The sequence below is a fragment of the Xiphophorus hellerii genome, chromosome 8 (genome assembly GCF_003331165.1).
Source record: "Xiphophorus hellerii strain 12219 chromosome 8, Xiphophorus_hellerii-4.1, whole genome shotgun sequence".
NCBI lineage: Eukaryota > Metazoa > Chordata > Actinopteri > Cyprinodontiformes > Poeciliidae > Xiphophorus > Xiphophorus hellerii.
The window spans coordinates 16615594-16642010 of record NC_045679.1 but is presented as its reverse complement, the minus strand read 5'-3'; the positions used below and the strand labels follow the sequence as shown (position 1 = coordinate 16642010).

The 26417-nt window shown below is 38.1% G+C and overlaps 1 protein-coding gene across 7 annotated transcripts; it reads left to right on the top strand.

The window, feature by feature from the left end:
• fubp3 (far upstream element (FUSE) binding protein 3) lies at positions 1 to 24998 on the top strand. 7 transcript variants are annotated; one of them, XM_032569818.1, is made up of 19 exons: positions 1 to 152; positions 8791 to 8902; positions 10191 to 10221; positions 10519 to 10568; positions 10671 to 10742; positions 12038 to 12095; positions 12243 to 12405; positions 13448 to 13546; positions 13700 to 13804; positions 13882 to 13984; positions 14132 to 14232; positions 15215 to 15341; positions 20177 to 20337; positions 20625 to 20698; positions 21269 to 21366; positions 21662 to 21718; positions 21915 to 21965; positions 22067 to 22194; positions 23213 to 24998. In XM_032569818.1, exons 1-19 carry the CDS (start codon positions 51 to 53, stop codon positions 23219 to 23221), a joined length of 1701 nt encoding a protein of 566 aa, XP_032425709.1. In that variant the 5' UTR covers positions 1 to 50; the 3' UTR covers positions 23222 to 24998. The 7 variants fall into 7 exon arrangements, with proteins under 7 accessions (XP_032425709.1, XP_032425710.1, XP_032425708.1 ...); XM_032569819.1 differs by having other exon boundaries at positions 10188 to 10221; positions 21269 to 21345; XM_032569817.1 differs by having other exon boundaries at positions 10188 to 10221.
• Positions 24999 to 26417: the final 1419 nt, after the last annotated feature.

The following is a 26417-nucleotide window of genomic DNA, read 5'->3' as shown; positions in this document are numbered from 1 at the left end:
CTTTTCTCTCTCTCTCTCTCTCTAAGTGTGGCTCTCAGCTGCCGAGGCGGATGATGATGATGATGATGGCGGAGCTGATCCAGGGACAGGCCTCGGTGGCTCAGCCAGGCACGAAAGATGACTTCGCAGACACGATACGCCGGGTCCGACAGGTAAAACGCTCTCCGGCTGACAAAAGGGCGATGCTACACGGACAACAAACGGCGTGTTTTACGAGCGGTGCGGGTTTGGGTTTAGGTCGGGGCAATCCGGACTGAGCACTATAAACACTCCTCATGCACCCTGCGAGCTAGCAGGCTAACACTAAGTAGCCGAGGCAGCATAGCTGAGAGGACAGATTAAAGTTTACAGAGGTCGGCCGAGCAGTTAACTCGTTGGAGCCGTCAAAGCGACGACACAATACCTGGACGGGGAATGAAGCGAAGGCCTGTTTTAATATCAAAGTTTGCGCTACTTTAATAAGTTAAGTCTACAACCTGTTGTCAACTCACAGAAGTTGCTGTTAGCCTCGTTGCTAACTTATACATTCAACTTGAACATCTTGGAACTTGACCCTTAAGGTGACAAAACGCAACATTCAGTTTAGACACGAAGCCTGAACAGCTGCTTGGTTCAGGTTCCTGAGTTAGCATCAGTGTAACTAGTTGTTGCCCCAGTTAAAGAGACTATGTTGGACCCTACAGAGGCACCCCTCGCTGTTCTCGCGTGTAAACTTTTCAAATGTGATCGTTATAACACTGCAAACATCAATATTATTAATTGGAGGTGTGTTATTTGTGTAGTAATATCGAGTTTGGTCTGTGAAGCAGCTGTTAGCCAGCTAGCTTGTGTGATAGTATGTCCTGGCAGCAGTTGGAGTTAGGCCATATAATGTAACGTCATCTGTTGAAATAAGCCTCCCCTGAACTCCTGCAGCTCAGCACACATGGCCTTTTCCATTACTATCTGCAAAATTTCACACACGTGGAATAGAAATTTTACAACTCATTTTGTTTAAGTTGTCACCATGTGACTATTATTAAGCATGTTAACAATTTCATTTTTGCAATAGTTGTATACATTGATTGAAATTACAGGAGCATAAATGACCTATCAGATACTTCTTTTTTTGTAATAACAATGTGAGAGTACAACAAGTTGGTTTTACCTGTTCAAATCAGCTTTAAAGGCGTGCTGCACATAGCTTTCCAAATGGCATTAAAACACCTTTCCCGTTAAAAGGAATGTTGGGTGGAGTGGCTTTCCTTTCCACACAATGTCGGTCTGTGGTTTCCACCGTGAAATTATTCCACAGACATATTTGAGATCTTTGTAAGCAAGGGAAAAGTTAATTCGCCTTCTTTATAGCCAGCTTAACAATAGTGTGCAGCAAGGTGTGTCTTGTCAAGATCTAACAGTGAGAGAAAACTGTCACTCTCTTTGGTATGCCAGAAAAAATCTTGGCAGTTTTGAAACCATAAGTTATAAAACTTTGATACTGGTATATCTAGACCATGCATGGAAGCTAGAAATTAGCTACAACATTTTAAAAAACATATAATTTTAGGTAATTATGTTCCTCAAATTACATTGAAAGCCATGACCAAACTAGCGTAATTACAACATGTTTGTTGTAATTACTGTTTTGAAATGTTCAATGGGAAGAATAAGTGCCAGTTAATTAAGCTGTAGTCATCTTTTGTTTTACCTGAAGATAATATTCATGACTATAAAATGTTGTTTTCATTATCTGAGAGAAAAGCATCAGAGAATGGAATCAATTCGAAAATTAAGATAGCAAATGTTCCCTTTTTTATTTTTAGGTTAACCAGACTGCAGTTTAACCTGTGTTCACATATTACGCTCATTTTTGGTATTCTTAGTCTATTTCACCTCTGATTTAAAGGTTTCTAATCCTCTTTAAGTTTTGCTGTTTAATTTTCCTTTGGGATCAATAAAGTATTCTTGAATTTGAGACTCATAATTGGGATAGAAAAAAATAGATCACAAATTGTATTCTGGGAATTGTTCCATTAAGTTAAGAGTAGGGGTTCTTGAAGCTCTTAACCAGCTGTGGCAAAAAATAAATAAAAAATCTCCTGTTGCGCAATCACAAATCCACGATTTGAAGTACAAACGTTAGCTGCAAGCTCACTAGTAGTAACAAACCTCATACAAGTCAAAGACGGTCACATAGTAAATCTGTTAAATACAACTGTTTGCTCGAGCATAGAATTGATACACCAATGATAGCCGTTATTAGTGTGTAAACTGGACTTTAGCCATGTTGTATTTCAGCTCCACTCCTTGTGGCATTTATAACCTCATTTTTTGTGGAGATTGTGCAGAAATCCCTAACAGAGCTGCTAAAAGAGTATCAATCTGCAAACATAATCTAATGAAAGGTTAAACTTTTCAGCAAACGTTATTGAAAGTAAAATTTTCCCCACCTACTCTTGTTTTGATGCTTTTATAACACCAGCTCTAAAGCTGTCAGAACAGTATTTCTGACTTCTACTTTCTCCTACAGCTCTTTATATTTAGTGGCCACACTTGAAGTACCACCAGTTGTGTGGCTTGTGCATGGCGTGTGGGGAACAGGATAACTTTTATTTCTGTGTACGCGTTAACAGATTAAAGTATCCACACTAAAAAAAGACCTTGTGTTCCTAACCTGCAACTGCAGCAAAGGGCTCTTCATGTGTTCGTTTGGCAAAAACTTTGCATGAATTAGCTACCAGGGCTGGTTTAAATCTTTATATTTTTGTTTGTTTTAAAAAGCTGGGATTAATTACAATATGACAGTATTTTACCTTCCTTTATTAGGTCAAAAGCGATAGATAGGGAACAATTCAACCCATATTTAGAAAAACATAATTAAACGTGTCACTTCCCTGTTTGGCAAAACAGTAGACAAGATAACACTTAATATAAATGTTAATGTCCTTTATGGAGCAATTTATCTTATGGTTCAGTTGTGCAGTTATTTTATTTAAAAAGCAAATTTTTCATGTGAGTTTCTGTTAGCCTGAAAAGTTGATGTTGGCTAAAGTCTATATTAAAATAAATTGTTTATGGAAACATGGATTTGGCACAGATAAAACACGTTTTTTACAGTGTAAACAAGGCTTTGGTTCATGCAGATGAGTTTTGCAAAATGTCTTTCTGGAAATTTTGCAGGATCTTTTCTTTATTGTTCAAATACAGCAGGATTGGTTGCTATGGGTTACTACTTTGTTCTTTTCTAATTGTCAGCTTCAGTCTGGCTCCACAATAACGTTTACCAGTGTTATTAGCTGCACAGGGTATGGTACATGCAGTTCTACAATATAGCATGCTAAAAACAGCTTAAAATATACTTTTTTGGTTTAAAAAATTAGGAATTTATTTTTCTTTAATTGCTATTCTCCGTTTTCTTCTGAAAAGTGTCCCTATTATCTTCCTGGTTGGCATCATAAGATGATTTTTATTCATTTATTTTTTTAGATGAAACCATTGAAATCAGACTTTGTTCTTTATTGATTCAACCAGTGCTAGTTGTGGTCACACGTCTCTGCTGCTCTTTTTTAAGTATGGGAACTATCGCTATAGAGAAACGAGCTGTGTTGGGTTTCGTTGTATCATATGACAATAATGCAGCACAAGACTAAAGTAGGAAGTGGAGACCATGTTATTACACCGTGTTGCAAATTATTATGCAAATTGGATTTAAGTATCATAATGATTACATTTTTTGTTGTGCTATTAAATTTATAGATTGTATTGTGCGTCAGGGCTCTTTGAATCACTATAATTAATTTCAGAGAGCTGGGTTGATTAGTTTGTCTGGTGAACTCAATTAAAGGAAATCTACTTAAGAAGATGTTTCACATTATTAAGCAGGCCATGTTTCAAGAAATATGGGAAAGGGAAAGGATCTCTCTGCTGACGAAAGTCATCAGGTAGTGTAGTGCCGTATGACAAGGTATGAAAACATTAGATATTTAACGAAAACTGAAGCGCTATTGTACTGTGAAGACTTTTGTGGCTGATTCAGAGCAAAGATGGGTTTGTACAGATAAAGGCATAATGGGGAAGGTTTCTGTTAGACACATTCATCAGATTAAGAGAGCAGCTGTTAAAATGCCCTTACAAAGCAGCAAACAGTTATTTGAAGCTGCTGGTGCCTCTGGAACCTCAAGGTGGAGGATCTTCCAGAGGCTTGCGGTGCATGAACTATTCGGCCGCCCCTAACCAGAGCTCACAAGCAGAAACGGTCGCAGTGGGCCCAGCTGCACATGAAGATTAATTTTCAAACAGACTTGTTCACGGATGACTGCTGTGCGACCCTGGATGGTCCAGATGGACGCAGTAGTGGATTGGTGGTGGATGGCCACCACATCCCAACACAGCTGTGGCGTCAGCAAGGAGGTGGTGGAGTCATTTTTTGGGCCGAAATCATGGGGAAAGAGCTGGTCGGCCCCTTCAGAGTCTCTGAAGGTGTGAAAATGACCTCAGCAAAGTATATGGACTTTCTGACTGATCACTTTCTGTCATGGTTCAAAATGAAAAGCCGAACCTTCAGTAGCAAAATCATCTTCATGCATGACAATTCACCATCTCATGCTGCAAGGAATACCACTGTGTCATTGGCTGCTATGGGCATAAAAGGGGAGAAACTCATGGTGTGGTCACCATCCTCCTCTGACCTCAACCCTGTTGAGAACCTTTGGAGTTTCCTCAAGCAGAAGATCTGAGGGTGGAATGCAGTTCATATCAAAACAGCAGCTCTGGGAAAGTATTCTGACATCCTGCATAGAAATTCAAGCAGAAACTCCACAAACTCACAAGTTCAATGGATGCAAGAATTGTGCAGGTGATATCAAAGAAGGGGTCCTATGTTAACATGTAACTCGGTCTGTTAAGATGTTTTTGATTGAAATAGCTTTTGATTTTAGTACATGACCACTTAATGCTGCACATTCAAAGAATGACCGTTTGCAGTACTTCATAATCCATCAAATGTTTAGAAAATCTGCTGTGCATAATAATTTGGAGCAGTGCATTTTGAGTTTTTTATTGTTAAAAAAAAATACTGTTCTCATGAAGAGCTTTGTTCAGTTTGATTTATACTGTAATAGTTCATGACTTGAAAATTATACTGACCATCATTTGCATTGACCATTTAAGAAAATCTGAGAAAATATCACTTGCATAATAATTTGGAACACGGTGTATGATTATTTGTACTTGTTTGTGTGGTGTTGTGTGTTACCACAGATGTTCTCACAGCAGCTATCTTTCTGCTTGAGGAGCAGCTGCCGAAAGTGAGTGACATTTAAAACGGAAAGCTAGAGGGGCTGGAGGGACTTGCCTTTGCACTTCCAGTGTAGTACAATGGCCCAAGACCAGATTTTGTCTGTCTGGTAAATTAATCAGTGTCTCACTGTCATTACTTGATGTCATCTGGATCCTAATCATACCTAATAACACTGACCCAAGCGATCAGTTTTATGTCACTCTCTTAACCCTTGAGGTTGTGGTATTATAAGAACAGAAAAATGATTTTCTACAACCTTTTTTTGCTTTGCTTTTAAACCTTCAAATTCCAACAGCAAGGCTTACGTTCAGCACACTGCCCTGGAAATTATCTTGGGAGGCTCTTGTACTCCACAGTGATGTTTACCTATTTACTTGGTGTTCTCTGTGGACAGCTAGGCATTTTTGCTTCAAAATTCATCTGATTTAAGACAAAACTTCCAGTTGTAATTTCTGCAAGTCAGAACAACTAAAGTATAAATTTATCATCTACATTTTAACTCCACAATGCTATGTTTTATGCTTCTTCTTTGTTATAAGGTATTAAATTCTTAAAGCACTGCATTTTGAATTTATGTTCAGAAAAATGCATTTACTTTTATATAACAGAGATGACTTGTATCTCTAGAGAGGAGGAAAGGAAATTAAGCTTTTGAATTGAAACATGACAGCTTGCAAAGGATGGGTAGGAAAGCATGTGTTGAAATGAAAGCAGGATATGTGTGGATGAACATTCAGCCTGTGCTCCTTCAGCTACGCTTCTTAGGCCAGGCAATGCGTGCACAGATGCCGCGGCAACAGTTGTCACTTTGACATCAAAATTTATAAAAACAGATGCTCACATACCAAGGTGTTTGGAAAAATGTCTGATGGCAACAAACAAATACTCTAATTTAAAAAGAATTGTGCAAGTATTGACCTAATCCAGAGTGCTTTAAAATTTTCTTGATGGGTCCGCGGCGTTGGAGACGCCGTGGTAACAACAACCTCACACCTGCTTCCTTTTATGCCTCCTTATTTCTATTGCAGCTTCTCTTCCACCAGTGGCTTTCTGAAGTAGATAATCGTCCCTGAAGGTGATGGGAGACTCTAATTTCCATGAGCATATTTTCATATTGTGAACAAAAACATTCCAGGCAAGCACACATGTCAATTTAGTGTAATTTTCTGAAATGCTATACTTTGGTGTGAAAGGAGAGGTGACAGATTAAGGCAGAATAGAAAAACGCTCTCACTCAGAAGATTTGAATGTCCATCATCACACGATGTGAGAATCTACTTCATATTTGCAAGTGGTTTATTTTCTAAAAGACATTTTTTTTTTTATCTGTAATGCAAGAAACCTGCATGCTTTGTTTTGGGGTTTTTTTTGCATAGAGCTATACTCTTTTCCATCAGCAGAAAAAAATGAGCAGAGTAAATATAAAGAGCTGACACTTTTTTTGATGTTTGAAATGTGATAGAAAGATCAGAAAATTACAGTGGACAAATTAACATTCTTGCAAAAAATAAAAATACTGCACGTTGGAATATATACAAAGCTTGCCATCTAAATGGCCTCTATGTTAGACTTTTTTCTTTTTTTAAAAAAAAAAGATGAAGAAAGAAGCATTGGCTTTGATGGTGTAGAAACAATCTTCAGCAAATTATGTTTTCCAGTGAGACAAGTTTGTCATTAAAAAGTACTTTTTGAAACTAAAAAGCTCAAGTTTCTGTTATTACTTTTATAGATTTATTTCAATTTGTGGAGAGGAATAAATTTGTTCTCTTTTGACTTAAAGAATTAAATATTTCATTTTGCAAGCTGTCAAAATTGTGCAACTTTCTTGACTAAGATTAACAAAACCAAGAAAAGTAAAATTGATTACCAAACATTTGCTGGTATTGCATCAAGGAATCCTTGTGCTGCTTCTGAAGCAATGACTCCACAGCCAAAACCCAGTGAACAACCTTCTAAAACAACTTGTTTTATTTGCATTATGATCAGATCTGTTGTACGTCATCCCCAATGTGACGCCATTTTAAAATGTGCTGTGATATAGGTCATAATCACCATTTTGCTGCTCAAAATCACTACAATGATTCTATACAAAAGCATTTTTCATAATGTTTAGTTATGACTGTCTTATTAGCATGCATATATTAAAGAATGGTAATTTTAATAAGATGTAAGATGCTGGTTTAAAAAGTGTCAATCTTGGGATGCTACCGTCTTTCCTGCTTAATCAGGTCTCATAGTGTCTTCATAGCAACCTAACAGGAAAAACTAGGTCACCTGAAGTGTTGCTGCAAACTTCACCCAAAAGTGCAGATTTGCAGAGTGCACCCATTTTTTTATCTGATAGTGATTGGCATAACTAGAGATAATTCAACCCTGATTTGATATTACAGATATAATCATCTGAGTGTTAAAATATGATTTTGGGATGGTGCTTGCATCTTTTTTTCTCATTTTACAAACGTGAAAAACCTATTTGAGTCATTTGGTGGTACTGTGTGATTAATATAACAGAGGTCTGAGGTAGATCAAGTGAGAGTGCCAAAAACGCTGAAGTGGAGATGGAAAAATGTAGTAGTGGTTTGATGATCTGCCTTTTCTTCCCCTCTTTATCTAAAGATAGAGTAAACTATCATTGTCATGCATTGATTCTCTGGTGAAGTCTTTGAATCCAGCTTGATTACCTCTTAGTTTAAGAATACCTGAAGTTCACATTTCTCCGTGATTACAAAGCAGTGGTGTAACTCTCTGTGTAACTTTGCACATAATTTCATTTTGAAGAGTTGCAGCTGACAAGATTTGGGGTGGGAAGGTCTCCTGAGCAGTCATTGTTAAGGAAGGTGGTTGTTTATAGTTTTAATATATTCTACAATTTGCCTTTATTATATTCATATTTGCAAAGTAGGTTTAGTTTTTCAAAGTTGCGAAACACTTCATTGAGCATGTTTGTGGTTTGTATTGTAATAAATACCAATATGCATGTGGTCATTGAATATTTCCTGGCCTAGTATGTAAATGTGTATGCATATTATGCAAAATATTGATTATCGGCCATAGTGGCAGTATTGATATCGATATCAGTCCAAATTCTTATATCAGGGTATCAATAATATGGGGCAGTATAACTTTTCTGGAGTGCAACATTTTGCTTTTATATATTCATCCTTGCTCTCCAGCCTAAAGAGGGTCTTTTTCTACTTTCACAACTAAGAGGCGATCAACTTTTTGTGGTTTTGTCTGTGGAATAAACAATTCATCGAGATACTTTAAAGAATGCAATATCCATGTTTTGTGATATTTTTTGTGATCTAGTAGTGAAATTGATAAAATATCAACAGCAGCTGCTGGTGGAAAAAAGCTATACTCTTTTTCTTACCCAAGCAAGAAAAAGAAGGTGGACGAATAAATTAATTACCAAAGTGATGTTCAGGAATATTTCTGTGAAAACTTGCATTTGAAGAATATCAAGCATAATTGAACCACTTGTTCCATCTGTCCCACTGTTTTGTCTCCAGATGGCAGCTAAGATGGGAGGAGACCAGATGCCCAACATGAACAGTTCGTGTCCAGTCATAGACCCCTCCCTCTATGGCTTCGGGGGCCAAAAACGTTCTCTAGACAATGGAGGTGAGCCTTCATAATTCTGCATGTCCTATAGTTTTTATTTTTACATGGTTTATGCTAGTGCGAAATTGTGACAACTCTTAAACTGGAACTAAGAGCAGCATAATTTTTTCAGATGTTTCCATACATATTGTAAAAAAGTTACATTTTTAAATAGCTCCTTGCATCTCTTACTTCACTGATAACTTTGAGCTTCCTAAACTTAAGCTGTATATTGTCGCTTGTTATTTCAGAGTTTTTGTCATATGATCTGCACCAAATATGTAACCCATAGACCTTTTCTAAGTTATTTGCCAGTACTTTTTCTTTGCAGTGAAACTGGCAAATCTTGTTGGAGTTAGGCTATAATCTGAAGTGAGAGCCATGTTGTTTGTCAGATACTTAATACTCGAAGCGCTGTAGTGGAGACAATCATCCTGCCGTGGTTTTCGTCACTCACTACAAACATTTGATCCATTTCATTTTCACAAAGTGGAAACACTAGTTATTTACCGCGGCCTCCTCTTATCTTGTCACAGTTGTTTGAACGATAGTTCGGCCTTGAATGCACGAATAGGAAAATTGTATGCAATTCAAGTTTGTTTGTTGGATGCACTGCTGTTTGTGGGAATTTGTCCTCACTTTTCTTTAGTCAAGGTTGTCCTTTTGTATAAGACAAATGACAGACGTGGTAACTTTCTAGTTCTGCAGCTGGCTTTCAGTGTCTAATTTTCAAACATATATTCAACTGCTCGCAAAAGTTTTATTCTTTTTTTTGGTGAAAATTTCTATCCTTGTATAAAGTTTGCACACCTCCCTTTTTTGTATTCATAGCTGTTCTGTTCTCGAGCTTTAACCCCGGTGCTTTTTCCAGAAGAAGTGAAATCAGTGCAAACAGCCATAAAATTGATTGAACCCGTAAAGATATCAGTTCAGGTTTTCACATCTGTGGCTGAACATCCTCCGGTGACCCTGCAGGACCCTTGCTTGATTCTACCTGTCAAAAATTCAATTCGGGACCAGCAGTCACTGACCCGGCTGCTGCCTCTCTTTCAGAGCGCCCCTGATTGAAACGCTCATTCATGCACCTCCAGGTCTTATTTCCCTGCCGCTGAAAGCTCCCTGCTGTGGGTCAGATACAGACTTGTAGGATTGGCAGCTTCACAAACATCTGCTCTCTTTTTTTTTCCCCCAGCATTGAATCAATTTTTCAGATACTGCTTGCTTTATCGCTTTTCCATATCAATACATTTGCTACTATAGGCATATTTCACACATTTAAATTTACGTTTTTCCCCTCTTCCCTCAGTAGGAAACCATCTTGGTGCGTTGGTACATCAAAGGTGAGCAAAAAACTCTTGGTTGCTTTTAGTAATGGCGATGCATATTGGCTTTATTCATTGGCCATGGCTTGACAAAATACAAAATGGAAATCTTAAGGTTTATTCAAGGGTTTTTATGTTTAATAGTAAACTTATTCTGAAGCTTAAGAGTAATTTTAACCATGATGTAGACACAAACTGAGCAATGAGATGTTTAAAGCGGGGATCATGGAGGTTGTGAAATGCAACTAGTCAGCTGGATCAACATGTAAAATATTTTGAATTAAGCTCTAATCGTGCTTTTTGTTTGGGTTTCAGGGCTTTTACAACAGAAGACTTTAAAGTGCCTGATAAGATGGTTGGATTCAGTAAGTAAACCTCAAGTTCTTTACTTTTAAACGTAATATGTTGTAACAAATGAGTTCTTTGTACAAATTCAGAAAGGCTCACAGTTTCCTTTCTTATCATAGTTATTGGAAAAGGAGGAGAGCAGATTTCAAGAATACAGCAGGAATCAGGTTGCAAGATCCAGATTGCCTCAGGTATGCCTAATAAGAGTCTAAAGTGGAAAGACAACACAGTTTGTTTGATCAGGATTTTTTGTTTCAATTTTATGCAACACAGAATGTTTTACGAGATTAAAAGCACCTCACCCTGCCATAAACAAACATCTGATAAAAAGAGGTTGAAATACCCCAAAAGGCATAAGGACGATTGGGGAAGTAATGTCATATTTCTACCCTTCACTAATAAGTTAACTCTTTTACTTTAACCATCTAGAGAAAGAATGAATAAAGTTAGTTTTAGTTAAATAAATGTGGGATCTCCCCAGAATCTCCATTCAGCAGATCCTGTGCAAAATAAAATGAACTTGGATCTGATACAACCTGTTGTGGGAAATTGTTTACTGAACAGAGATTTATTAAACATCAGTCTTATCTGTAAAGTTTTAAATGTGAAAACTAGAGACACACAATATCAGCATTAGGGTAATTTAAATACTATTTTAATACTATTTCTGAATATTGCGAGTAATCATTCAAATCACTTGGTTTTCTTGCATAAGTTCCTTTACCACATTTACGAGCTTTGGCATTTTGACCACATAATGAATTCATAAAGTGTCGTCATAAAGAACAGCTGGCCAAAACAGCATTAGCATTCTAATTTTGGGCTTGTTAATTGAAATACAATGTCCTACCAAGCAGCCTTTTGAGGTGGTAGTATTGCCTAACCCATTTGATATTGTCATGATGTGATGCATTATGCGGCTTTGCTGAACATACAAGAAGAAGCAGCAGCTTTATCTGCCACGTTTGAGATCTCTGTTCACCTCAGATGCTTGCAAATTGCACTTGTTTGAGATGTTGAACCAAAACTGAAGTTTTCCATAAAGATTAAAGTTTTTTTTTTTGTTTTTTTTTTTCTTAAACTCATATTAAATTGTGAAACATTTATGCTAAATATTCAAACAAAGTTTTACTGGTATTTGTTGAAAATTATGTTCAAATCTAATCTTTGCTCATTCTTCGCTCCCAATATTATGACTTATGGGCTGAGCATGGCTCCAGGTACTTAATCACATTATGCTTTACACAGTTGGAAAATGTGAGCACTGTTAAAGCAAACAAATAGCAACATGAAAACTGATCTGTCTCTGACATCTCACCTGACACATTGAGTTACATTTCTTAATACCAGTCCCTTTCATGGTGCCTTTTAGTTTTTCAGGTCATGGAAAGCAATTTCCTGGTTTTTACTGTGAATATGCTGTTGACCACACATTATTGTAGGTGAGAATGATTTGTGATTTCTTTTTTTTTTTCTCTTATTGTAGACAGTGGTGGCATGTTGGACAGACCGTGCACTCTGACCGGAAGCCCAGAGAACATTGAGTGAGTCTGGGCACAGATTTAAGAAAAGAAAAAAAAAAAGTATATATCATTGTTGGGAAAGAAGTCGAACCTGTTGATGCTGAACATTGTGGCTCAGCTGGTTTTTCTTCTAAACGTTCTAGGCAATCTTGTTTTTCCACCCTGCAGGCAGGCAAAGCGGTTGCTGAGTGAGATTGTGGAGCAGTGTCGGTATGGTCCCGGCTTCCACAACGACATGGATGGCAACAGCTCCATTCAGCAGATCCTCATCCCTGCCAACAAAGTCGGCCTGGTCATCGGCAAGGGAGGAGAGACCATCAAACAACTGCAGGTCTGCTGATAATCTGTCATAGAAATACACCTCTTACAGCACGTCAACATGATCAATTTTGGCCAGTTCTCAATTTTCTTTCCAAAGGCTGCAGTAGATGCAAACTAATTTCTGAAAATTTTGTTGAAATGCAACAGTTAAATACGCAAAATAATGCTGAAATTATAAATTGTGCTGAAAGCCGTTGAAATAGACAAAAATGATTCTTATGTATCAAAGTTTATTTATTGAGATTTTTACTTGAAGTATATCAAGGAAGGTGCTGTTTTGATGCATTTACAGGCATCAAAACAGCACAGAGTTTTCAGTTGTAATATATTTAATGTATGATCTGGAAAGACAATCTAGTCACTCTCTGAGCTTATCATGACAAAACTGAGTCATTTCATATCTGGCCGATTTAATGTGCTTGATGGTACCAAATTATCAACATCGACCTTGAATGGTTTTCATTGAAATTATCTTTCAAACTACTAAAATGTCATCATTTGATAAGAAATGGGAGATGCAGTCCAGGCCAAAGAACTTGATCTTTTTGGCCTAGTTAATCATCTTTTATCATCTTCTGCGATCCTAATTTTTTCTGAGGAGTAAAAAGCTTCAGACACCATTCTATTAAAAGGAAAATACTGCCCACCTGTTTTGTCTTGACATTATTTAAGTTACTTTACTGTTTGGATCATTTGTGTTTCCATGCAGTGTGTAACATTCTGGGAATGTTCTAGTTCAGTATTTTCCAGATCATATTTTCTTGAGCTGATTTCTTGCAGTTTATACATTAATCATCCTTCAATCCTAGTTGTGTGTATTGTTTGATTTTTTTGTTTTGATTTTGTCAATTGTTCAATGGTTTATTTTGCATTCGACTTGGTGTACATTTGTGCGTCCGTTTTAAAAACATCCCACCATGTTTGCCCCCGTTTCAAATGTTCAAATAACTGAGGGGAGAAAACATGTTGCGCCTTAGAATTTCCTTGCTATGACTGGTGTTTTGTGCCCCACGTAACTGTGGTAGTTTTTCTTTTTTTTTTAACCCCTGCAGGAGAGAACAGGAGTCCAGATGATAATGATTCAAGATGACCCCATGCCCACTGGAGCGGACAAGCCCCTCAGAATCACTGGGGATCCCCACAAAGTGCAGGTCAGACACAGAGGAGATTACTGTGGGCTAGAGTCTTTCCTGTTTGTTTAGTTTACACGTTATGCCTACCGCGTGCATTTTAGGCTATATTCAGTTGAATTCTATCATTTGTATTAAAATGTATTTTGTTTTCATATACATCTATTTTTATAGCAAGCACGCGAACTTGTGGTGAAGCTCATTCGAGACAAAGACCAAGGAGACTTCAGGGCAGGCAGGCTGGACTTTGGGTCAAAAATGGGTGGAAGCAGTCTGGATGTAAGACTTTATCTATCAGTTTTTTTCCAGTTTTTGGGGTTTTTTTTCCCCTCTGCTGAATTGTTCTTGTTTTTTAGGTGGTTGTGCCCAGATTTGCTGTTGGCATCATCATTGGCAGAAATGGAGAAATGATCAAGAAGATTCAGAATGATGCTGGCGTCAGGATTCAGTTCAAACAAGGTCAGCCCAAAGAGTGATCAAAGAAATCTTAATTTTTAAAATTGTTTTTTTTTTTTTTTTGCTACAACAAAATCACATTAAATAGTTTTTAACCTCTGCAGCTATATTAGGCTTGGTCTTAAATTTGTGTTTTTGTTTTATGTTTAGATGACGGAGTCAGTCCTGACCGCGTTGCTCAGGTGATGGGCCAGCCCGACCACTGCCATCATGCTGCCCACCTCATCAACGAGTTGGTCCAGACTGCTCAGGTTTGCTTTCCCTCTCTTTATCTCAAATCAGTTGAACATAAAACTATTAAGAGTTTGAAGAAAAAAGAGATTCCGTCTTTTACTCCTACTAAACCTGAAGAAAGTAAGTTTCAGGGCTCATTTTAGACCATTTGCCGTGGAAAAGTTTTTACATTACGTTCACAAATTTTAAGATATTTTGTATTACAGTCCAACACAAAGTACACTCACACATTATTAACTTTAAAGTTTTAAAAAAGTTAAATTGGGGGCATACCATGGTAGGGGATAGCGCGACCCATGTTTGGAGGCCTTGAGTCCTCGACGCGGCCGTTGCGGGTTCGACATTTGCCGCATGTCTTCCCCCCTCTACTTCCCCCTTTCCTGTCAGCCTACTTTCAAAAAATAAGGGACACTAGAGCCCAAAAAAAGAATAAAAAAATATGTATATAAAAAAAAAAGTAAAATTGAAGTCTTATACATCTTGATTTATATGCCAAATTCAATCCTCTTTTTGGAAACTTGTTAGAGCTACAAGTCTTCTTTGGCATGATATGAAAAATGACATTCAGATTCTTCCAATTCAGTCTGTGTAAAAAAAGTTTTACTGAGATTAAACTTTTTGGGGGAAGAAAATCAAGTTTCAAAAACTACAAAGCTGGAAGAGACGTGCTCAAAAGTGCATTTACTATGATTTCAAGACTTTTATTGGCAAAAACATCTGAACAATGTTCATCATTTTTCTGTCACTTCACAATTATTTGTAACTTTGTGTTTTTGTTAGAAGGAAATCCAAAAAATATATTGACGTTTCTAGATTAATAGTGGCAAAATCAAGGGTGTTAATACCTCTTCAAGGCACTTTTAAAGGAATAGTCTATGAATATCAATCCAAAATGTTCATCGGTGACTGGAAATGGATGAAAATTCCTGATCGAAGGCTTCTGTGATTATTTGTCATAGTTTCGGTCCTCATTGTGTTTTCCTGTTTGCCTCCCAATAGGAGCGGGACGGATTTGGCATAATGGGCCGCCGAGGGCGCAGTGACTGTAACATGGGAGGAGCTGGAGGCCTGCAGGAGGTGACATATGCTGTACCTGCTGATAAGTGTGGGCTGGTGATTGGCAAAGGTAAAGAACATGTTGGTGTTCCTTGGTAAACAGCTTTAAGCATGCTTTACATGTACAATCCAGACTTATTTACGTGCATAAAGCACAAAAAGATTTAACGCAGATTGATGTTCTGAAAAGTGGCACTTCCTGAATTTTTGAAAAAAGAATAAAAAGCTTCTAATGTAAGGCATCTGAAAAGTGAGCAGATTGCTGCTTGTTTTTCAATAACTGAACGCCATTTGCTGTTAGGTGACTTCGTAAAACTGATGAGAAGACCTGGGGGTGGGGGTGACCATCCTCCTAACCCCCTCTCCCCCTTTGCGCTCATGTATATAGCACAAGTGGTATTCATTGGCTTCACTAAGGGCTTAATGACGGGGATAATGCGTGTAATGTGACATTAATTGTTAAAGGTGCATAATAACAGCCCTCAATCATGTGGAAGGCTGCCTGGCATCTAATGAGGGCCTTTCAGTCCAATAGAGTGCAGCGAGGGATTGAATAGGAGGAATTAGCTTATTGGCTATTCATGCCCACTCTATTGGCAGCTATTTAAAAGTCATTGACCACTGCATTGGAAGGAGCTGTGTGTGCATGTGTGTTGCATGGTGGCATGCGTGTTGCCTCAGTGTGTGTGTGTGCGTGCAGCGGTGGGCGGTGCGGATGGGGGCCTCTTTACCTAAGATAAAAACATGGCAATAGAAATGTCAAGTGGCTTTTGTGCTTGTAGTGGGGCGAGGGAAACAAATAAACCTGGGCGGTGCGTCCCCCGCTCTCCGCATTAGCATATGAAGTGAGGCAATATGGTGGAGATGGCGGTGGGTCTGGGTGCTGTCAGCCACCCCTTAAAGGGTGCGGTGATTAATATCTTTACGATGCCATATGCAGCCTGTTGCCCCTCGCTTTTGACCTCATACACTCTCGCTCACACACACACATGCACGCCCCGTCACAGAGAGCTTGATAAATCCTGCCACCCACCAATCTGCTCAGACTTTATAATAACCATGAATTCAGTGAGTACTAAGCACCTTCCCGCTTACATACAGATGTTTTTTCCCCCGCATAAAACATCTTCAGTTTTGGTCAAAAGTGAGACTGAGAAAATTTTAATTTTGCAAAAGTTCAATGCCTTGTTGCTGGATGATTCTTTGGTGCATTGAAGTTCGGTAATAATACATTCATAAGTCCCAAAGGCTTTTATTGTGAAACATTAATTCTGTTTCAATCAGAAAGCCCAGATGGCCTTTGTTTATTAATGCTTTATTCAGTGCTAACAACAGAGTTCCTAATCAGTCTGGGAAAAGTATTGGATTAGATTTCAGTATTTCAAAGAGCATGGAAACACAATTGAATTTCCAGACTTATTTTTCCTGTTTTGTTTATTCTTTTGTCCTTCCTTTTTTTCTTGTATCCCGTCTTCCTCATTTCTTTTCTTTTCTTGTTTTCCTCTTTCCCTCCTCGCTCTCTCTTGTATGTCCTTACTACTTTTTTTTTCTTTCTTAGGGGTTTGTGAGCATTTGTTGTTCCCTTTGTTCTCATCTTTCCTGTTCTCGTCCCTTGTCATTTTATATATTCTTCTTTCCTCTCTACCTTATTGTCTTTACCGTGTTCCATCTCGATTCCTTTTTTTCTGCCTTTTGTCCATTTCTTTCTTTCCCTCAATTTTTCCTCTGATTTCTTCCTTCTGTCTTGCCCCCCATTTCATTTGATCATCATGCATAGCAGCAATAGTTTGTCCTCATTCATCAGAACTGGATAGTTGATTTTCTTTGAGAAATACTAAAAATATGAATTTTTCTTTCAAAGTTTATAAAATCATGGTCATAACCCAGATTAGTAAGAGGGAAGGGAATAGTTATTAATCTAGTAAAAGTCTTATATAAATGGATTTTATTGTCCCACAGACACACTATTGTCACACATAATAGTAATAATAAACTACAAAGATCAAATCTTTGTCATAATCCAAGGGATGTGCAACTGAGTAGAATTACTAATTTTAATTTACATAATGTACATGTGTATTAAACTTAAAAAACACAAGACACTAATTACAACACAGTGTAAAAGGAGTTGTGCAGTAACAGCAGAAATGTTATTAAAAATTATTAAAAATTGTGCAAATGCCAGCAGATATATTAACACTTACGGAGTTTGTTGGGAGCTGTGATGGTTTAAGAGTCTAACATCTGCTGGGAGGAAGGATCTGTGATTCTGCTCCTTTGTGCATCTAGGATGCAGTGCATTACCAATGCATCTCTGTTAATAGTTTCTGTTTAAGTCATAGCAATTTTCTGAATCCATATTTTACAATGGCTGCCGCTAATATTGTATAACATTGATTTCAAAAAGTAAATTTACAAATAGGTTATATTTCACACATTTAACACATGCTAGCTAAAACCAGGAGACAGCTATGTATCCAAATAGCTACTTATAAGTAAGTATAAATATTTAGAGCTTGAGATGAAACTGACTAGAGGAGAAATGTCACATGTGATGGTTTTGTCCTGCAGTGCAGAAGGTTTTTATTTCCAGACCAGCAGCTAACCAGTTCCCCAGCTTTTCCCCTGAATGCTGCCACCAGTTGCTCTTTTATATCCCTTCCCTTTCTGCTGGCCACTAAACCAGTCTCATTAATAAGGCCCGTATTATCTGTCCGCTCTACAGCCCAGTCCATGAAATGAATAGTCGGGGTCTTCATTGCTCTCTGCTGTCTGACCAGAAGAGATCATAATGGCTTCATTAAGGCAGAAGTTTCATTTGGTTGACAATGGCTTAATGGCCCATGTGCAGTCTGTTGGCTGCGAGGAGAAAGCTACTATAGGAGAGGACTGAGATGAGGGTTTTCATTCAGGGGTCACTCAGGGTCGTCAGTGTGTCAGCCACAAGTGAACAAATGTGTAATTGATGTTGGGACGGCCCCGGGAAGCGCCCTCCCTCGCTCCCTCTCGTCTCCCACAGGAGAACACGAAGTCAAGAATGGTGGAAAAAAGTGAGAGACAAACGACGTCCCCAGAGGAGGATACGCTTCAATTTTGTCTTTTTCTCCTGCCAGCTACGTTTCATCTCACCCCGCTGGTGTGACTGCTCTTCCCACACGTCGGGAAGCTGGCATCTGATGCGAGAGCGAGGGGTGGTGGGGGATGCAGGAGATGTTGTCTTTTGTTTCCTGATTTGCATGGATGTTAGCAGAGAATGGTAGATGAGTTGTGAGACGCATGCCGGGGTTTTCTAAAGGTAGACTGGGATTTCAATGAGGTGAGTTTACACAGGGAAGAAGTTAAGCCCAAATTGTTCGCACCCTGAAAATAAGATGCAGCAGACGTTGACATTTCTGTCAGATGTTAAGCAAGTATCTTTCAGACACTGCTGGCCATGAGGCAATTGAAAATACACTGATTTTTAGCTGGGCTCTTATGGGATCTGAATGAGGAAAAAGTGAACCAAAGTGACAGAAATAAAAAAAATTCCAACTCTATTAGTGATTTTTCTATTATCATTACTTCATATTAGATCTGGTTGATATCAACATGGCTGAAAAACTTATCACGATGTAGGCATTTCAGATTGGTCCATAGCTGTAATTATTGATAGTTTTCTCACGAGCTGTGGTATTAATTTTCTCTTTTCACTCCATGATGGGTTTTTTTAATTTTTCAGCACTTATGAGAAACGGTGGCAAAACCTGAAAGCACTTTGCAAGTTTCTCAATAGGTTGTTGCTAGGTAACCAAAGAGTGAGCTAGTTGATGCCACCAACCTTGGTGAGCTGGCTGTGAGAGAGATAAAAGTACAACAGGTTCGATTGGTTCGTGTGTCCAGCCACACGAACCGATTCCACTCACGAACATCCCGATTCCAGAAGAAAATCCAGTAAAACCCCCAACATACCATACATGAATTTAGAATAATCAAACACGGATGACTATGTAGAAGCAGCAGTGATAGTTTGTGGACTCATTTTAAGCGATAAAAGATGTAACAAAAAGAAAAGGCGTTTGATAAAAGACGGCGGGAGCAGCCGCTCTATTTGCTGCACTATGATTTGGAGGTGAGTTATGTTTTTTCGTAGTATTTTTAACTGAATAAATATAACCACATATAATAAACATACATAAAAATGACCTTTACATATAGTAATAAACATGTCCACATATCACCTCCGCTGTCCACCCGACTCTCAGTTGCCATGTCAACTGTTTGGGATTCCCTCCGTTCTTACGTCACCGCGCTTTCTGATTGGCTACCTGTCACATTCAACAGGCTGCGTTCTCGCTCCCAGTCAGGGAAAAACCCCACAGGCTGAGATAATTGGACCAAGACAATGTTGAATAGGCCCGATTTTGGATCGGGCCTATTCAACACACCACCACGTTACACACCACACACTGCAGGACGTTGTAAGATTGTCGTATAGGGAAAATCGGGGGAAAAAAAAAAAGAAAAGGCTTATCTGACGCTTCCTCTTCTCCCCGTGGGCCACAGCAAATTTGCCAAGCCTTGACCGGTACGCGGTAATAAAAAGGTTGGGGACCACTGCCCTAAATCACTAACTGGTGCTCAACATTTTTTCTTCCATTTTGATAAAATTAAACTGGTTTGCTTTGCTACTTTATTTTTTCCCCTTCAGATTGGCATTGAGGATGAATAGAAAGCTGATTATCATATTGATCACATCCATCACAAGTCACTGGGTGCATGTTATGAAAATGGTAAACAATAAACATGAGCAGTCTGGGATCTTTATCGTCTCTTTTAATGTTCAGACATGAGTGGCTTTGCGCCCCACAACGTCTCCAATTGACTGAAGGGGAGGACATTTATTACAGCTTGTTATTAACATTTCAGGTGGAGAAACCATCAAAAACATCAAAGAGCAGTCTCGTGCCCATGTGGAGCTGCAGAGAAACCCGCCGCCCAACACTGACCCCAATGTCCGCATCTTCTCCATCCGAGGCACCGCTCAGCAGTTGGAAAAAGCCCGTCAGCTGATCGATGAGAGAATTGGGGTAGGTGGTCTGTCCCCGGCACTCACTGCTCCCCCCCTCAACCCTTCTTCCAACTCCTATTGTCTGATCTGATATTCATGAGCACACATGTCATTGCCTGGGTGAGCTGGGCTTCTGTGCTCCTAGTGGCCAGCAGGATGTCACCAGAGGTTAAACATGAAGAATCCATCAAATGGACTTAATGGAGTGCATCAGCGCTCGCCCCTGCCCTCTGACCTTGCCTGTTGGCTCCCTTTAAACACAAGTGTGGTCTCTCACTCGCCTCTACTTTTCCTGGTCTTCTTCAGGGCCCGGGGATCGGCAGCAACAGCAACTTTGGGATGAGTCCTTACAACCAAGGCCCAACTACTCCTCCTCAACAGTAAGGCCCAACTCCTCACATTTCAATACAGCTCTTTGCATGAAAACTCATCAACTTTACTCATGTTGCAGCTTCTAGGTATAATTGTGGGATATTCTGTGATAGACCAACACAAATTAGTGCAGGAAGAACCGGTTATCTTCCTCAAATAAAACAGAATTGGTGTCAAACGCTTGTGTAGCAAAACTTTTGTTTTAAAAATATTAATAAATGTTTCCAGAGATCATCAAAAGTCAGCCACAAAATCATTTTACAAAATCAGACAAATTTTGTATCAGTCGACTGGGCTACAAAAATTTTAACTGCACAAACATAAAAAAAAAAGTATATCAATTTAGTTTGATTTTGATAATGTGACCTCTGCAAACTATTAAAGTATTACAGCACAAACAAAGTTTTTTGGTTTTAAAAACAAGAAGAAAATGAGTATTTCTTCTGCACTACTTTATTACTTAAAAAGAGTGTTGCAGTTTGTGGCCAGTTTGCCACAATTTGAAAATATTTGAGGGTAAAAACAGTTTTTCTAAATAAAATGAGGACTGATTCTCACATGTTTGTTTTTCCTTTCAGTGGACCTCAGATGTTTATGTCTGGAGGATGGGGCACAACATTTCAGATATGGCAGCCTCAGGGCCAGCAGGACCACAGTAAGCATCTCCAAAGGAATGGTGGACATTTTTAACTATAGATGTGCCCAAATCACAAACTGGGACTGCTCTAAAGAAATTATTATAGTTTAAGACAAAGTGGGTAGTTTCTCAAGTTCCCTGCTGCTGTAGGGGGTTCAAATAGTAAGCAGTCTGCAGAACATTCCCTGTGGCTAACTGCGCACTTCCTGTATGGACAGATTTTTGCAGGTGCTGCCACTGGAGTTCATTAGGAATCAGAGTTGTTAGATGGGAGCAGAGAAAGCCAAAACCCGCTCTCAGTAAATCTGGACGTGTTATCTGTGTCTGGTTTCAGGTCACAATGGATCCCAGACGGGCCAGATGGACTGGGAGCAGTATTATAAAAAGCTAGGCGAGTTTCACTCAGGAATATTTTCCAACTAGCACAAGCTAATTTCCGACGACAAACACGTTTTAGCTCACGTTTGGTTCAGCCTTGATTAAAATGTATCTATTTTAGTTTCATTTGGTCAAAACTTTGTAAAAGAGTTTTAAAAATCAGAATTTGATCAAATGAAATACATTAAGCTGCTGTTTGCTTTCAGCAGGTCAGCAAAATCAACCACAGAGCACCGCTCCAGAATATAACAAAACCTGGGGTAAGTCTTCTGGTGGTCTTTTCTTTAACTTATAAAATTCAAGATTGGAAAAAAAAAATTCAAAATTTTTTTTGTTTTGTTTCCATGTTCTCATTTTTAAGGCCAGACAACAGGTCCTGGATCTCAGCAGACTTCTAATCCTGAGTACAACGCCTGGGTTGACTTTTACAGACAGCCAATGGCCTTCTTCAACCAGGGCACTCAGCAGACACCAGCCCCGGGCCTTCAGGTGATACACTCGTCTGCTAGTAAATCAGCCTAACATTTTAATTTAAACAAAAAATAGTGGAGAGGAGAATTTTTCTACAAAATAAATACATTTCTTCAAATTTAGAGATGTAATCAGGCTTCCTTAGGATTCAATAGAATCCAGTTTTTATATTCTGACTTGGGTGAAACATTTTAAATATCCTTCCACAAGAGTCTCACAATAGGCTTATTGAATTTTGTCTCATTTCTCTTGACAGAACTGCTAATTAGATCAAGACTTTATGATGACCTCTGCTAAACTAGACCTTGGTGACCTTAAGCCACTTTGTAACTAATATAGAGGCGGACTTTCACTTATTGTTCATTTGGAAGACCCATGTTGTTCCAAGCTTTAACTTCTTGGTGGATGTATCAGATCTTACCAAAATATTTCCACAAAATGTTCTTCTGTCTTTTTTGCTGTCTATTTTGTTTGCTGCATCAATAGTGATGCTTCCACTCCTGTAATCAGTATTTGAAATAATCTTCTCTGGTTGTGAGATTCTGCTTTTTTGTTTTGTCTCCAAATTTAATGATGATCATGACCAGAAACTTCAAACTTAGTTTCATCTGACCACAGTGCATGTCTCCAAAAAGCTAACGTCTATATCCTCAAAGTGAATTTGCAAACTTTACTCCATCTTGAGTTTGGCTTCTTCCTCTCTGCGTGGCTTTTCAGCCCATGTCAGCACAAAACTCACTTTATCTGGACAGTAACACTGACCATCTCCAGCCAGCATCTTCACAAGGTCCTTCTGCCTTTGTTCTGGGGTTGATGGGTAACATTTCCCCCCCTGAGCTATCACGCATACGTAATAAAAAAAATTTGAATTCTCTAATCCTAACTTGCTGAAAACAGGAAGTGTTCAGCTAAATTTAAATTATTATTGTGGAGGAAAAGGTGTTTGTAACAGATTGTCTTAATATCCAGTGTCTAATGTTTATACATGCAAAATATCTTTAAACTGAAACATTAACACTATGTTTATATTTTGTAGGATCACTAGAGAAGACGCCCATGTTAGACTTGAATCGGTGAACGGATGAAAACAGCCCCCAACCCCTTTTTTTGTTTTTGTTTTTTTTTAACAGAGGGGGTTATAGATTTACAACGCCTTGAAGACTTTTTTTCTTAGTGAGAAACACTAGCTGTAGAATTACTTGTATGATTAAATAATATTTCTAAAAATCAGGAACATTTATTTGTTACTAAATGCTTATGTACACTGTTATTTTGGATAGATGGGATCCCTTTTTGGACATGAGAGAGCCGGGGTTTTTTTTTTTTGGTTTTTTTTTTCCTTGCTTATATTTTCCTGTCTTGACTCAGATTGTAATAGCCAAAATGAACCCACAAGTTGTAACATTTCAAAAGGCAATATATATAATCTATTTTTTCTAGTTATGTAAAACCATGATTACTGTGCTTAGCAGTCTTGAATACGGCTTTTGTCATATGTCAAATGTTTAAAGAGTGTTTCAAATGCTTTTTTTTTTTTTTTTTTTTTGTCCTTTTTACGTAATTAAGTGAAATGAAACTGTGATGTTTTGTTACAGGAAATGTATTTTTGTTACAAGGTTCAAAACAAGAATTGATGTCCACCAGTGGCAGTGGTTCTAATTTAATTCCTCTTGTGCATTGTATGCTGTTTTTCATTGTCATTTTATTGTTCTCTGGTATAAAAAAGGTGCAATATCTTATTTCACTTTTGAAACAAAGATGGGTTTTCTCTAATGTTTTGACAGACTTTTAACTTGTAGTTTTAAGATGATTTTTTTTCTTACTTTGAAATGGAGATGTCATGGATAATTTATTACATTGATCTGAAATGATAGGATTTAGGGGGATGTTGCAAATAGCTTTTTTTGCCTTTACTACCTTGTAAAACGATGTATATATGCTCATATATTTGACTGTTAATTTAAGATATATATGTTTCATATATATATATATATATTTACACTTATAAAATTGTTGTTCCTGTGATATCTGTGTTGCAGGAAGGTTGTCCCTCTTTTTTTCTGTTCTGTTTTCATACTGAAAATGTTCAAAGATTGTGAATGTGTGATTTGAAATTGGATGTTGCATCTTGTTCTGAAGACAAACAAGACGTGATAGATTTATTTTTTTGTGTATACTCTGTACCTGAACTATTCAAGACTGCTAAGCTGCTGCAATTCGTACCTGTGTAATAATTAATGTAATATTTTTTTAAGTTACTTATTTTAAGTATTATGATAATAAAAAAAACACAACTTTGTCTTATTTGGTACCTCCCAGTTCGCCAGCGTCCCACTGAGCCCTGGCTGTAGACTCAGTGGGACGCTGGACTCAGTCCAATGCTAATTTTAATTAATTTTTTATTTCTTTGTGTGATCTAATATAAATGATGCATCCTTATGGAGAATGATTCTGGTAATAATGTCATTTCTTAATGAAAAGGGATATATAATTTCAAAAATGTCTAATAATTATGGTGTTTATTTTCTCCTTGTGTGTACAGTTAACCATGTATTAAAAAAACATCCAGACTACCTTTATGTGTAATGTTGAAGCTGATTTTTCTGTTAGATGAATATTATAAACATTTGGATGTCTTTTGTTGTATTCTGCTACTAAAGTGTTGAAACTATCTGAGAGCTCTATTGTGTGTAATAACAGATGCAATTTAGAGAATATCTATATAGGCCAAATGTATGTTTTCATGTTTTATAAGCAGAAAATATATATTTTCTATAGTCTACTGCCAGTTCTCAAATTCAAATAAATTTTCCGCAAGCCTCTCTTGTGGTCGGTTGATGCTATTGTTGTAACGGTTGCTGCAACACATTTTCACTGCTGCACACTGAAATTTAAATGTGTTTTAATCAGGCTGCATCGTCGCGGATAAAAGTTGGAAGCGTTTCGGGTGAAGATTTGTCCATTTTAAAACGCTAAAAAGAATTGAAAGTTTAAATGTGTTTTTCTATTAATATTTTGCATTCCGTGGCTTTGGCTTTAGGGTTTTACATTCCTGCTCTCAACATCCATGTCTTCGCTTTTAAACTGTCAAAATCCTCTTAATTTTCCAGCTGCAACCTTCCTGTACTTTCATGTCCCTGTCGGCTTCCTCCATCCATTCTCCTTTCGTTCAGTCAACTGTTCCTCAGCCAGCAGAGCTTCGTCCCTCAGGATTCTGTCCACTCTGACGTCCCCCTCCTCCTCCTCTTCTTCTGTCACTGCACATCTTTGCCCTCAGCAGGGTGGCTCCTGCCACAGTGGCCCTGCACCGGCCCCCTTGCTTTGAAGCCGTGCAGCTGTTTTCAAATCCGACCTCTTGGTTTTGATCCCCACTTTCCTCTTGGACGTGTCGTCCCTGTGGACACATCATTCCTGCTGGTCTTTTGTGGCAGTCTTCTTATTTTAGCCGTTTCATGTAGCGGAGGGTGTGAGAGGCGTGCTTATTGACGCTGCGGGACATTCTTGGACACACTCTGGACTTCATGCTTTATTTTGGGATTCTGGATTTGGGGACAGTAGTGGTTGAATTTGCTCAGGTGATTAAATGGGAAGAGTTGAAATGAATGAATGGATGGAGGTTTGGTAGCGCCTGATGCTGTATGGCCAGATGCTAGAAAGCTTAGTTTTAAGGATTCAAACTTGTCTATGCTGTATTTCAAAGGACCAGTGTTATTTTGGAAATATTCTTACCTGCATTCATCCAGCATCTATCCCTGCTTATCCTTGTAGGAGTGTGAGGGACTGGTGCCTGTCTCATGGGTTCACCATGGACGGGTTGCCTGTCTTTCATTAGATGTGTACTTTTTTTTGCAATCATAAAGTATTTTATCGTTCATCAAATGCTGGAGGAATTGTTTTTTTTAATCATGTTTAAAAATGTAATCTCAGCTTTACATAAAACAAACATATGTCCAAAGCAAAGAGGATACATACTGGCCATTTAAAAAAAAAAAAAAAAAAAGATAGCATTTATAAGTTAACCCAAACTGAGCTGGAAATAAAAGTTAACTACCAAGATTGTTTTTATTATTATATTTTAAGAGATTGTTTTGTTGCAGTTGTTTAAAACTGAAGGATTTACTCCACTAGCTGCCTTCCAAATGCATTTTATTCTTTTCCACTAAAGAAAAAAGTGTTTTGTGTATTTCAATGATGAGTAGAATTTTTTTAAATCTGTAAAATTGAATTAAACAAAATAAGAA